Source organism: Malaclemys terrapin, chromosome 1, assembly GCF_027887155.1.
Source record: "Malaclemys terrapin pileata isolate rMalTer1 chromosome 1, rMalTer1.hap1, whole genome shotgun sequence".
NCBI classification, from domain to species: Eukaryota; Metazoa; Chordata; order Testudines; family Emydidae; genus Malaclemys; species Malaclemys terrapin.
Genome location: NC_071505.1, coordinates 83,824,010 through 83,836,317, shown reverse-complemented (window position 1 = coordinate 83,836,317; position 12,308 = coordinate 83,824,010). Strand labels below are relative to the sequence as shown.

Sequence of the window (12,308 nt, the reverse complement as noted above, 5' to 3'; positions counted from 1 at the left end):
GCAAAAGCAGTGAAATGTGTGCTGGTAGGGTAAAGTTTAGCATATAATACATGCTTTATGAAAAAATCCATAGTTTATATTTGAATATTAGGAGGCTACAAGGCCTGCAATATCTCAAGGGCAAACAGTCTTTTTGGCCTAGTCACATTTTTTAATCAACATGAGGTTTTTGAAAAGGAGAAACCCCAGCAAAATACAGACTCACTTATTTAGGACTGAATAGCTTACATTTTAAATCTTTTTACTACAAAAAGTTCCTATAAGAACATTAATTCCTGAAAAAGACATTATTTCATTTAAGAAACATAAGGAAGAAGGAAAGTTCACTTATTTAATAAAACATAAAAAGTGACATTTTCCAAAATGTAACTAAAAACTACACAAATCAATAGGGGCCAGATCTTGGTCCCATTAAAATCAATGGCAAAATTCCCACTGGCTTAAGTAGGAACACAATTTGACCTTTAAAACTGTGAAATTCAGTATTTGATTAAGTTACTACAGAAAGAAAATTCAAGGGAGCAGAGATACAACCCAGTTGAAAAGGCTTCCTCCAGCTATCATACATCCATTAGCAGGATCAAACATTTTCTCCAAATTTTTTATTGACTGCAAAGTAACATCAAATGGGACCTGGCAAAGATAAAAACAATATTTCTTAAGTAAACAGCTCTTTAATATCACAGTAGGAATAAACTGAGACCTCTTAAATTGTCAAAAAACAGGTTTCCCAACCACAATGGAAGAATAAATTGCAAATATGCACATAAATAAGTTTGAGCCCAAAATGACTTCTTCTTACATAAACCCCCATGGAAACGGGTTAAGGGGGAGGAAACCTCAGCAAGATCCCTTCACAGAGTTTCTCTTTTATCGTTCTGTGCCCCTCAAACCTGGGGACTTTGATATATCCACTGGATGCCAGGGCACCAGGACCATCTGCCCCATTCATGTTTTTGTTCTGCTCTTGAACCCTGATTCCTTCCGCCCACCACCCAGTAGTGTGGCTCCAATGGAGCCATGGTGCCAGGGAATCCCACTAGCTACAATTATTATCAATCACCCCCTCCCCCCCCACACACACACAATGAGAGAGCTCTAAAGCAGTGGTGGGCAACCAGAGAGCTGCAGGTTACCCATCACTGCTCTAAAGGGAAAGAAAGAGTGCCCCAGGTTATATTACCGTTCCAATTTAATCTCAGTAGATCTTGTAAGAAGGTGATGCCAGTCCCCCTAGCCCTGCCACCAATTAATGTGAGACCACCTGGTCTATATGAACTAGATCAGTTTTAAAGTTATTGTTTAACTGCATTCAGCCAAAAAGGATTTTATTTAGAAATCACTTTTGAAATGTAAAATGGACTTTTCCTAGCATTATTTTTTAAAATTTCACTGGGGCACCTGACTGTACTGAGTATATTATTTTTAAACAGATGATTCATCTTCTATTCTCAAAACCTAAACACTAATACTGTATACTCTAAAATGAATGAAAATGGCCTTTTGTTCTAATTAACCAGTTAATTCAATGATGAAGCAAAAGTACGTGCAGATACTTCAACAAAAGAAAAAAAAGACAGGAAAATACAATGGGCTGCTAAGTGTGACAGGACAAGAAAGATAATTTTAAAAGACTTTACGCAAAATTTTAAACTGATTTCATTCAATTAGCTCAGGAAAAGACAAAAAGGAGGTGAAAAGAAACAACAACTGTAAAAGGTTTCTTTAATGGACTAGGTTCTCCCTGGTCCTGCTGTGAGGCGAGGGTGCACAAGAAGCCTCTTCTGCTTACATACCCCATACAAAGGCAAGAACAACTGCAGTCCCTGTGCTCAAAGTAAGGCAAGAAGTGTTTTAGCAACACATCCTGGCTTCAGGGGACAGGTAGGGGTGGGGCTCGGTGATCACCAAAAGGGGAGTGTGCTACATCATCCTAAAGGATGTTGTGCGTGAACTCCTCCTGCAGGCTGGAAAACATGGGTGAGGGATTATACCTCCTGATGCACAATCTCTCACTGAGCTTCCCCCGACTCCAACAAAGGGTCGTCTGTTATGTGCACAGTCTAACCAAAGATGTTTTATAAAATTTACGGAAAGTGTTGGAAATATTGCTCTGAAATAAACTTTAAAGAGGAAGGTACTGAGCATTCTTAACTTCCCTTGGCTTCAGTGAGATTTGAAGATATTCAGCCCTTTGCAGGATCAGGCCCTAAATCCTTCCTTAACCAAATCTCCCATGGAAGTTTTACGTGAGAGGATTTGGCCTGAAGCCTCTATTCAACATGTTGGTGAGAAAAGTCAATTGTTTTGCCTGAGGAAACATAGGAGTTTGTTTTTGGCATAAAACTACATCAAATTAAAAGGTTAATGCCATTGTTTGCTATGAGGGAACTTGGCTGGACCTGCTTCGTACCTACAGCCAGATTCTCCACAATGAGAAGTTCAGAAGAATTTTAAAACAGGCCCCACTGATACAGCCCACCAGGACTGTGAGGAAGCTGGAATGGCATCTCTTCCTATTCACCTGGCCCAGCTTCTACTTCCAGGGAAGATGTTTGGACGGGATTGTTGGAAGTCTGATTTCTGCAGAAATAATTGCATTTAGATATGGGCCATGAACTGAGTAATGTGGCGGGATAGGATCCTTTGGGAGGAGGAAGATTTATTTCTCAAAGGGGATATTTGGGTTGGTGGGAAGGGGGAAGGTGATATGTACAAAAGGGTTTTGAGGAGCTCTTCATTTGTGCTGGTGAATGTTGATCAGCCAAGATGGAACTGCAAGATACCATGGACCTTTTCCCCATTATTGGTTGGGCCAGGATCCATAAGAGTCAGTCCTTTGGACAATCTCACTCCGATAGGCAGGACTGCTCTATGAGTACCAGGGAGTACTGTATTTAGTAATGAGGAGGAGGAGATAATTTGATTGGGAAGGGGTGAGAGATCCACGGTTTAATTATTTATAAAGGGTGGATGAGGGGGATGCCTTGTGTATTCATCATTATGCTGTGGGCAGCTGTAGGGTAAAGGTATTTGGGGATTAATGGAGGGGTCACTGGTTAGGATGGACTTTGAAGCTTACCTTAGGGATTCTTACTTGAACACCCAGCTGCAGTCACTGCAGCACTTTCATGGCCATCTTAAGGTAGTTGAGAAAGTTGAGTAATAGTGCCTCATACTGGAAAGTTTTGATGCTGATTGAAGAAAAGGTTACTTAGCCTGTGCAATAACTGTGGGTTCTCCACTTGTAGGTGCGGCAGCACACCCTGCTCCTGGGATTGGAGATCTTCATCAGCAGTGCCCATCGGACTGCACATGTGCACATCCCACTCTTGCGCTGTGAGCGGGACCTATATATAGTGCTGTGCAGTCTGACCGCTGCCAGTTCCTTCTCTGCCACAGAACTTGTGTTTTCGGCTCCAAAGCAGAGGGCAGGAGGAGTAGGTACTGGAGCACCCATAGGGACACATATCTCAAAGAACCTCAGTTACTGCACAGGGTGAGTAATCTTCTCTTCTTCTTAGAGTGATGTCACTACAGGTGCTCCACTTATAGGTGACAAGAAAGCAGTGCCCCTAATTGGAAGGCTGGGGTTTCAGAGCGACATTTACTGCTGATGATAAGACAGCATGTCCTAGGAGAGTGTCCGCTGTGGCATCATGCATAATAGCATAGTGACGGGCAAAAGTGTCTGTTGATCCCCATGTAGCAGCTTTGCAAATGTCAGCAATGGGGACATCATTGAGAAAAGCTATCGAGGTGGATAGTGGACATGTGGAATGTGCTCTAATTGCAGTAGGGGCTGTCTATTGTGGAGTCTCTGAGAGGGGTCCCTGAAGAGGGACGAGGGTGGGGAGGTGGCAGGGCAGGATAGGAAGGGGATGGAGTATCCTTCCTTGACTATCTTTAGAACCCACTTGTCCAACATGATTAGTCTCCATGGTAGGAAAAACAGAGCTAGTCGGTCGCCAAACTGGTGGGATGTTAAAGAAGGTGGAAATGACTGGAAGAGGGGGAGACTTCTCAGGGCCTCGACCACACCTTCAAAATTGTTGCTTCGGTGGGTGTGCGTGAGAGGTAGCCCACCGAGGAGTGCTGTCTACGTTTGGAGGGAGGTCTTTGTTTTCAGTGCTGGATGTCACAAAAGTGCCGTTGAGGAGTATACTGCAGTAATCAGGATCATGGGGAGGAAATGATACTTCCCCAGGCATTTTTTTGGCACTGGTATGTAGATGCTGAAAGACTGGAGAGTAGTTTGGGAGTCTTTAAGGGAGTGCAGGGAATCATCTGTGTGTACTGAATACTTTTTGGCTCTCAAAGGTAAGTCTTCCACAGAGGTTTGTATCTCCTTAAGAAAGCCTGAGAGGTGGAGCCATGAAGAATGCCTCATGACCACACCAGTTGCGACGGAGCAGGCGGCGGTATCTGCAGTCTAATGCCGCTTGTAGGTTTGTATGTGCTAGGAAGCATCTCTTAGATATTTAAGTCTGAAATTGCTCTTTCTTAGCCTCCGGAAGGTCACAACAGAGTTCCTCCAACTTGGAATAATTTAAGTACAGTAGAATCTCAGAGTTACGAATACCAGAGTTATGAACTGACCAGTCAACCACCCACCTCATTTGGAACACAATCAGGCAGCAGCAGAGACCAAAAAAAAAAAAGGGGGAAATACAGTACAGTACTGTGTTAAACGTAAACGACTAAAAAAACAAAGGGAAAGCAGCATTTTTCTTCTGCATAGTAAAGTTTCAAAGCTGTATTAAGTCAATGTTCAGTTGTAAACTTTTGAAAGAACAACTATAATGTTTTGTTCAGAGTTACGAACATGTCAGAATTATGAATGACCACTCCTGGGGTGTTCATAACTCTGAGGTGCTACTGTCACTGTATTTAGCCATCAGAGCTCGTAGTACAAAATTCAAAATTGGAGCATGGCTGATGAATATGTCTCGCATCCAAATAAGTCTAAGCATTTCCAATCTCTGTCTGGATGGCTAGGCTGGGATTGGTATTGACGGTCTTTCTCTTGCACCACACTGACTACAAGAGAATTAGGGGTGGGTTGCAAGAATAGAAATTCTTGGAGGTAGCTAGTTTTTACCTATATAATGTAAATGAAAAACAATGCTTTTGGTGCCATTTCCGGACTGCAGTTAAACATCAAGCTCCCAGAACTCTGACCCCTCTATATGACCGTGACGTGCAGAGGCATTGCTGGGAATCCCCAGATTAGTGGGTCCTCAATGGCCATTGGGTGAAATCTGTCTGTATATCGGGAATGGTAAGCATAAGAGATTTGCTTGGTATACATATTCTGTGTGTGTTGCTAATAAACAGGTGTTTAGAGCACAGCTGTTTAAGGCTCTTTCACTGGGAAAAGGTTCTGCAGACCCGTAGAGCCGTGAGCCCCGTGAGTAGGAGCGGGTACTTAAATTGACCAGGTTTCTTCCTGAGCCCTGTGGGTAAGGATAGGTACCTTACACCCTGAGCCCTGGGAAGGAAAGGGTGGGGGTGCCTAAATTGATTGAGTCATGCCTTGAGCCCTGGGTAGGGTATAGGCGGGGTGCCCTAAATTGAGCAGGTAACAATTGTGTACATGAATGCTCTTTTGATTGTACAAATCTCTATTAAAACCAGGAACATAGGAAAGAAAGAAAGACACTAATTGATATCATCTCTATTTTAGTTTGAGCAAAGAATTTTATCCATGAAGAAAAAGAGGGTTTTTTTAAAATCAGAATATCATACCTCAGTTAATGGAGAGGACAGATCTGGAACAACACACAGCAAAGCTTTTACTTCAGACAAACATTGTTTAAGCATTTCCTAATGATAACAAAATAGGAAAAAAATCAATGCTGTATTTTACGTTTTCTGCTCAGAACTATTAGATAGGATTTTTAAAAATTCTTTTTCAATGCCTCACAATTATGGGGTTATTTGTTGTTTTGACAGAATTCCAAGTGTGGGAATGTTTATGTTCCATTTTTTAATACTGCAGAGAAGTATGATGCTCAGACATCCTTAAATGTATAAAGTACCAGACTTATAGTATCCACAATAAATTCATGCTGGTCTTTTCTAGAGCAACTCAAGGGCCCAATCCTGCAGTCCTTACTCAGGCAAAACACCAATTGACTTCAGGAATGAGTAGGGCCATCCCAAGGGGAGTGCGGGGCCCGGGACAACACCCCCCCACTTCCCTCACCACCCCCATTCCACCCCTTCCCCCAAGTCCCCACCGGCTTCCTCTTTCCGGCTTCCACCCCCTCCCCCAAGCGACACCGGGAGCCGGCAAGGCGGAGAGGAACAGGGCAGGCTGGGGCCAGATTGCTCGTTGCTGCTGGCGCCAGGCCCTCTGCTAACCCCCCAGGCCACCCAGGACCCCGCGTCCCAAAGCACGGGGCCCCACAAAGCGCAGGGCCCAGGGCGGTTTCCCCTGTCCATCCTATGGACGGGACAGCTCTAGGAATGAGCCCCCAATAAGTGTACTTCTGCCACACATTTATTGAAGACAGAGTTAAGCAGATAGGCAAAAAGATATTTGTGTACATGTAACATACAAAAGAAATACCACAACCAATTAGCATTCCAGACTGTGGTTTTCAGATCGCTGACTTATTTACTAATGAAAGTTTGAACAAAAACCTTCAGCTAATCAGAAACAGTCACTAAAGGACAGTTCTGTCTACCTTCTAAAAACACTGTATTCTGTGATTGGCTGAAACATCATTTGTTCTCCAAGCCAGTCAGAATACAGCTTTTCAATAACGGCACAGTGAGCAATTGTCACTGCTTCACAGCACCCATCAAGCAAAATGACAGCATCTACATCATTAATCATTTCATATAATAGATATAAAGAGAACACTGTCACATGATAAATGTCTCCCACTTTGAAAATAAACGCCTACTTTTCCTCGGCATTTATCAAGCAGCAGTTATGCTGCAGCAATATTCTATTCCATTGACATTATCTCAAAGAGACCACATGGAAATTCTGAAATTGCCTCTTTTGTATTTATTTATTTATTTATTTCTGTCACAGAGACATATTCAGCCTTGCTAATAAAAAGAGAGAGCATGGTGGTATAGAGAAGATGAAAAGAAATTCCTTGCCAGTTTTAGCCCTACTCAGAGTTATTGGAAGGTTCTCTTTTTAGAATCCAATCACTGCCCATTCTGCACTGAAGATGTATAAGTTATTTTGTCAAAAGAGCTTTTGTATTGATCTTCATATTAGTATAATACCATGGCCAACATTTTCAAATACGGATCACTAAAAAAGTTAGGTGCTTACAATCATATTTAGACATCTGAGAATGTGGCCTTTATTTTCAGGGAAGCTGAGCATATTTTATGTTTTTAAAGTGCCAGGCACACCTGACAAGAAAGGAAAAAAGTTACAAAGTTAAAGATTAGGTGAAGTGGGTGAAAATGTTTCAACTTTCATTGAAGTAGTTGAGGGAGGTCTCAGTGTTTGTCTTTTCGTCCAACTTTCCCATTTCCTCAAAAATAAACATCTAAGACATCAGACTATCAAATGTATTTAGAATCCTGAGCATAATTTATCCTCACTTACTTCTATTTTTTCATCAAGTTGAACCTTTGCGAGATTAATTTTGGACTTTGTTGAAGGCTCTCGTTTCTGTCTTTCACTTTGTTCTTGTAAAGGAAAACTTGTAGATGACTGCACCAAAATTTCGATTTGCTGTTTCACATTAGACAATTTCTCATGTAAGGAAATAATTCTAAAAAAGAATAATGTTGTATCTGTTACAAAATGCAGCTATACATTTGGCAATGCTTTGATGGTACTTTTATTTCCATACATAAACAAATTGACATGAGTTGTTTCTCACACAGTTTTACTGTGATGGCTTCTTTCATTTCAAGCCTGATCCTGCAGTTTTGCACAAACCAAACTTTCACTGAAGACAAAGGAAATATGAGATGTGAAGGAATGCAGTATTAGGCACTTTGTGATTTAAAAGAACCACAACAGAAATGGTAAGAGGAAACATACTTCAAAAATAATATTTCTCCTTTGTGCCATTGTCATTCTGTTGCCTTTGTTGCTATGTTGTGTGTTTTGTATGCCAAAACACACCAGTTAAGATTAACAATTTGATGATCTGGGTTGGATTTGAAATAATACATAAAATATTGCTATAGTTTATATAACAAAATTAGGAAGTTCCTGAATGTTGACGGGCAGGGATACCTTTTATCTACGAAACTATTTCCTTCACAATGCTCTCCAGTGCTTCCTTTAGTCCAATTCTTCATTGCTCAAACAATACTGCTTCTATTACTTTCCTTGGGAGTCTATCCACACTCTGATATATCTCAAAGTTTACTGATATTCAGCTTAAAATTTATTTTACCTAATTTTCTCTCATTACTCCTACCTATTCCCCCTTGTAGCACACTACACAACTGATCTATGTCCTTAGTATTTATAGCCTTCAAATACTAAATGATATTTCTGAGCAGTCATCATTTGATCAAGACACAAATTATGCATACAGTAGATATTACACACATAATATAGCATGTAATAATATAACAAGGTCTGTGATTAATTACCTAGTCAGTGGAATCCACAAGTGACCAGAAAACATATTGGCTGAATTGAAAGTCTTGATGCTGACAATCTTGACATACTTTGTATTGTAAGCATAAAGCAGCAAAACCTGTAAAGAAATGGGAATATGTAAGGTATAAGCCAGTACTAGTATTTCAGACATAAAGTATTTCAATAACAATATACGAACTAATATCTCTGTTGACTTCAGTGGAACTATTCGTGTGAATAAAGTTAAGCCCCTATGGAAAAAGTGTTTGCAGAATTAGGACCTTAGATTGTCAACTCTTTGGGGGCAGGAGTTGTTTCTTTCTATATATTTATTTGTACAGCATCCAGACTATTGTAGATTTTACCACTACGTAAATAATTTCTGTGGGTCTGAAAGATTATGTCACAGGGCATGACCACCCTGAATGCACCCCCACTTCCTGACCCCATTCAACCACATATTCCAAAACCCACGAAGCCTTCACCTCATGCAGACTGAACAGAGGGCTTCTATTCAATGTGGATTAGGGGACATGATACTATTGAAGCTTCTTCCCTGCCCCGGTGTGTGTCAGTCATTTTATTATATCGAAGTATTATGGTCCATATAGCAAGCACAATCACCCAGTCTATGGAGTAATAACAACAAGATGAGTTAGGTCAGTGGCTCTCAAACTTTTTTACTGGTGACCCCTTAGCAAACCTCTGAGTGTGACCCCCCCTTATAAATTAAAAAAACTTTTTTATATATTGAACACCATTATAAATGCTGGAGGCAAAGCGGGATTTGGGGTGGAGGTTGACAGCTCGCGACCCCCTATGTAATAACCTTGTGACCCCCTGAGGGGTCCCGACCCTCAGTTTGAGAACCCCTGAATTAGGTCAACCTTAGTCCTAATTGAATTAATTTGCTTTTGTAGTTGATAATCTATTTCTTAGCAATAGATGAATATTTTTGTTGCATACACAGGCAATTTCAGGCGTATGGCATCATGCACTGTATGTATATATGATTTATACAAGTTTCAGGTACTGCACTTAAATGCACTTTGTTATTTTTAATAAAAAGCTCCAATCCAACTCTTTCATTTTGTAATTATACCATAGTCTCCATATCTTTTGTTGACTTCTCCAGAGATGGAATGTACCACTGAATGCAAAGTTCCTTGTTTGGAGCAATCGTTGCCTTGTTGTCTAGCTGAATGTCTGTGTCTGTGCAAAAAGAAACTGTGGAGGCTATTCTCACTGTGGACATTTTATGTGGGGCTCCAAGAATTTCTAGAGACATCTGAAAAACAAATGTAAACCAAAATAAAGATTTATAATTTTTTTCCAATATAAAATGAACTTGGCTAGCAGTTAGTTTTAGACCAGTAGTTTTCTACCTGGAGTGTGTGGACCCCTGGAGGTCCCCAGACTATGTTTAAGATTTCCAAAGGGGTCCACACCATCATTCGAAATTTTGTAAGGGTCTGCAAATGTAAAAAGATTGAAAACCACTGCTACACTGTCTACAATCTACACTGTCTTTTTAGTCCCATTATAACATCCACTGCTGTATAAATATACTACTTTTATATAGTTATTCAAGTAAATATGCAGCTTTAAAAGAAGTCACGCTCAGTTAAGCTTTTTTAAGAGTTCATACGGTGAGATTTTTTTGTCATGAATAAACTGAAGAGTTTTTAAAAGTGAAATAGGTAATTAAAAACTGTACTTCCAAGCTCCTGATGGTTTGTCCTTCTTGCTAAAAATTATATGACATGCTGATCATGTGGAAATCCAATGCTGAGATACTCAACCCGTTTCCATATATGTTAACAACTACAGTAGTGGCTTCATCGCTCAGCCACAAAAAGTGGTCTGATAACGTCAGTGGGTCCTTGGCCAGGCAGATTCAAAGGATAAAAACACCCTGAGACAATAAACACCCATGACATACCCACAATGTTCTCTTTGCAAACTAACGCAGACTTTGTCCCTGGGGGTACCCCACACTATACATGGTTCCTCAGTATCTCTTGATGCTCTGGCTGTGTCCATGAACTCGTCACCATCCACAATACAAGGCTCTGAGTTTAAGACACTTTTGAGCCATCAATGCCTGATTAAACCTTTTTTATACACATATGCACATGTTAACATGGAGATGCAACAAACTTACAAGAACATTCTAATATGGGCCTGGGAATAGGGATTTAGTTTTTGATATCTTTATGATTTTGCAATATCTAGTCTATGTTGTACAGTTTAATTAAGGATTTATAGAAATTTATTTTTATAGTGTATATTTTTAATGTACCACACAGGACTGTATGGCATATTTTGTTTTTAATTGTACAACATTGTCTGTTGTTGTTTACATCACACTGAACCTTTCAGAAGAACAATGACACAGCTCCGCCTGTCAAACTGGAGGGTTGCTGGACTACAGACATTGGTATTTATCAACTCAACTTTCTCAAAATCCTGTAAACAACAAACTACTGTCTTACATACTTCCTGTCCTACATACTGTTACAGAGTGATATAAAATGTAAGCATGAAAAATTCAAAAAAGGTACACAATTTTATTAGATTTCAGAGTAACAGCCGTGTTAGTCTGTATCCGCAAAAAGAAGAACAGGAGTACTATATGCATCCGAAGAAGTGGGCTGTAGTCCATGAAAGCTTATGCTCTAATAAATTTGTTAGTCTCTAAGGTGCCACAAGTACTCCTGTTCTTAATTTTATTAGAGCATTTTTTGAAATTTTAACGTAATTTGTTTGGATTCTTTGTTCAACAGAGGAGAAAAAAGCTTCAATAGATTAAAAAAGTTATAAAGACATGCATAAGTGATGAGATCCTGAATATAATAACGATCCTTTCAATAAGTCATCTACCTATTTGTAGTGAAAAAAACACTGAGGTTTAAGTATCAAATTACAGGAACAATTTTTTAAAATAATGTGTACAACCTACTGAATGATTAAATCTTCTAAAATGTTGTTATAAAAATCAATGAAGCTTTGAGCTGATAACAAAAAAAATCAAATAATTTTATGCTTGTTAGCTGTCTACAACAGTGAAACTAACACATGATTATGCTGCTTGCACCCGTCATGAACATAACAGTGATTTCTGGAGCTGATTATTCTAGGACAGTGTAATACTAATTATATCAAAAGGAGAGCAGACTGAGTAAAATAATTTTTGATATATGATGGCTGTTATAAATGTCACATACCATATAGTTATAGTTTATTCAGTGGCATTGCTCTTCATTGCTGGGAACTGGGTAATGATATGCCGTCTTACATTACAGAAAGTTCACCAACTCTAAAGAGCTACTTTCATAAAAGCAGTTTAAGTCAGATGGGTAAGAAAACAAATTTTTGCAGGCTTATATGAAAACACTGAAGAATGGACAGTAAAATTAACCATAAAGAATAACCTGTTATTTCAATGTTAAAATGGTAATTGTTATTCCTGTTCAGGTGAGGAGTGGGATGGGAAGAAAATAATGTTTAACTTTAAATTGAACCTTCAGAGACTAAAATCAAGATATATATGGCATCGTTATTGTAGACCCTACACTTCCAACTGTTGAAGCTTGCTGTGAATGATATAATGTGAGTATGTAGTTTGACAAAGTTCCTTCTCTGCCTTGGTGGGTCCTGCGCTTATAGGTGGATTTGCTTGCCTCAGAGATTCACGGCAGCCCTCAGTTTGGCCACTTTTGCTAGTGGC

The 12,308-nt window shown here is 39.7% G+C and overlaps 1 protein-coding gene across 3 annotated transcripts in view; it reads right to left on the bottom strand.

The window, feature by feature from the left end:
* Positions 1-317: 317 nt before the first annotated feature.
* The window catches only part of CFAP54 (cilia and flagella associated protein 54), a 216,749-nt gene continuing 204,758 nt past the window's right edge, over positions 318-12,308 (bottom strand). For 2 of the 3 annotated variants that reach the window (XM_054028552.1, XM_054028538.1), the window contains 5 exons: positions 9,681-9,866; positions 8,590-8,696; positions 7,583-7,751; positions 5,749-5,826; positions 318-633 (listed from right to left, as the gene is read on the bottom strand). In XM_054028552.1, the coding sequence (XP_053884527.1) occupies positions 514-633; positions 5,749-5,826; positions 7,583-7,751; positions 8,590-8,696; positions 9,681-9,866 (660 nt within the window). In that variant the 3' untranslated portion in view covers positions 318-513. The remainder of the gene's footprint in view (positions 634-5,748; positions 5,827-7,582; positions 7,752-8,589; positions 8,697-9,680; positions 9,867-12,308) is intronic. The other variant, XM_054028545.1, reaches the window with a different exon arrangement.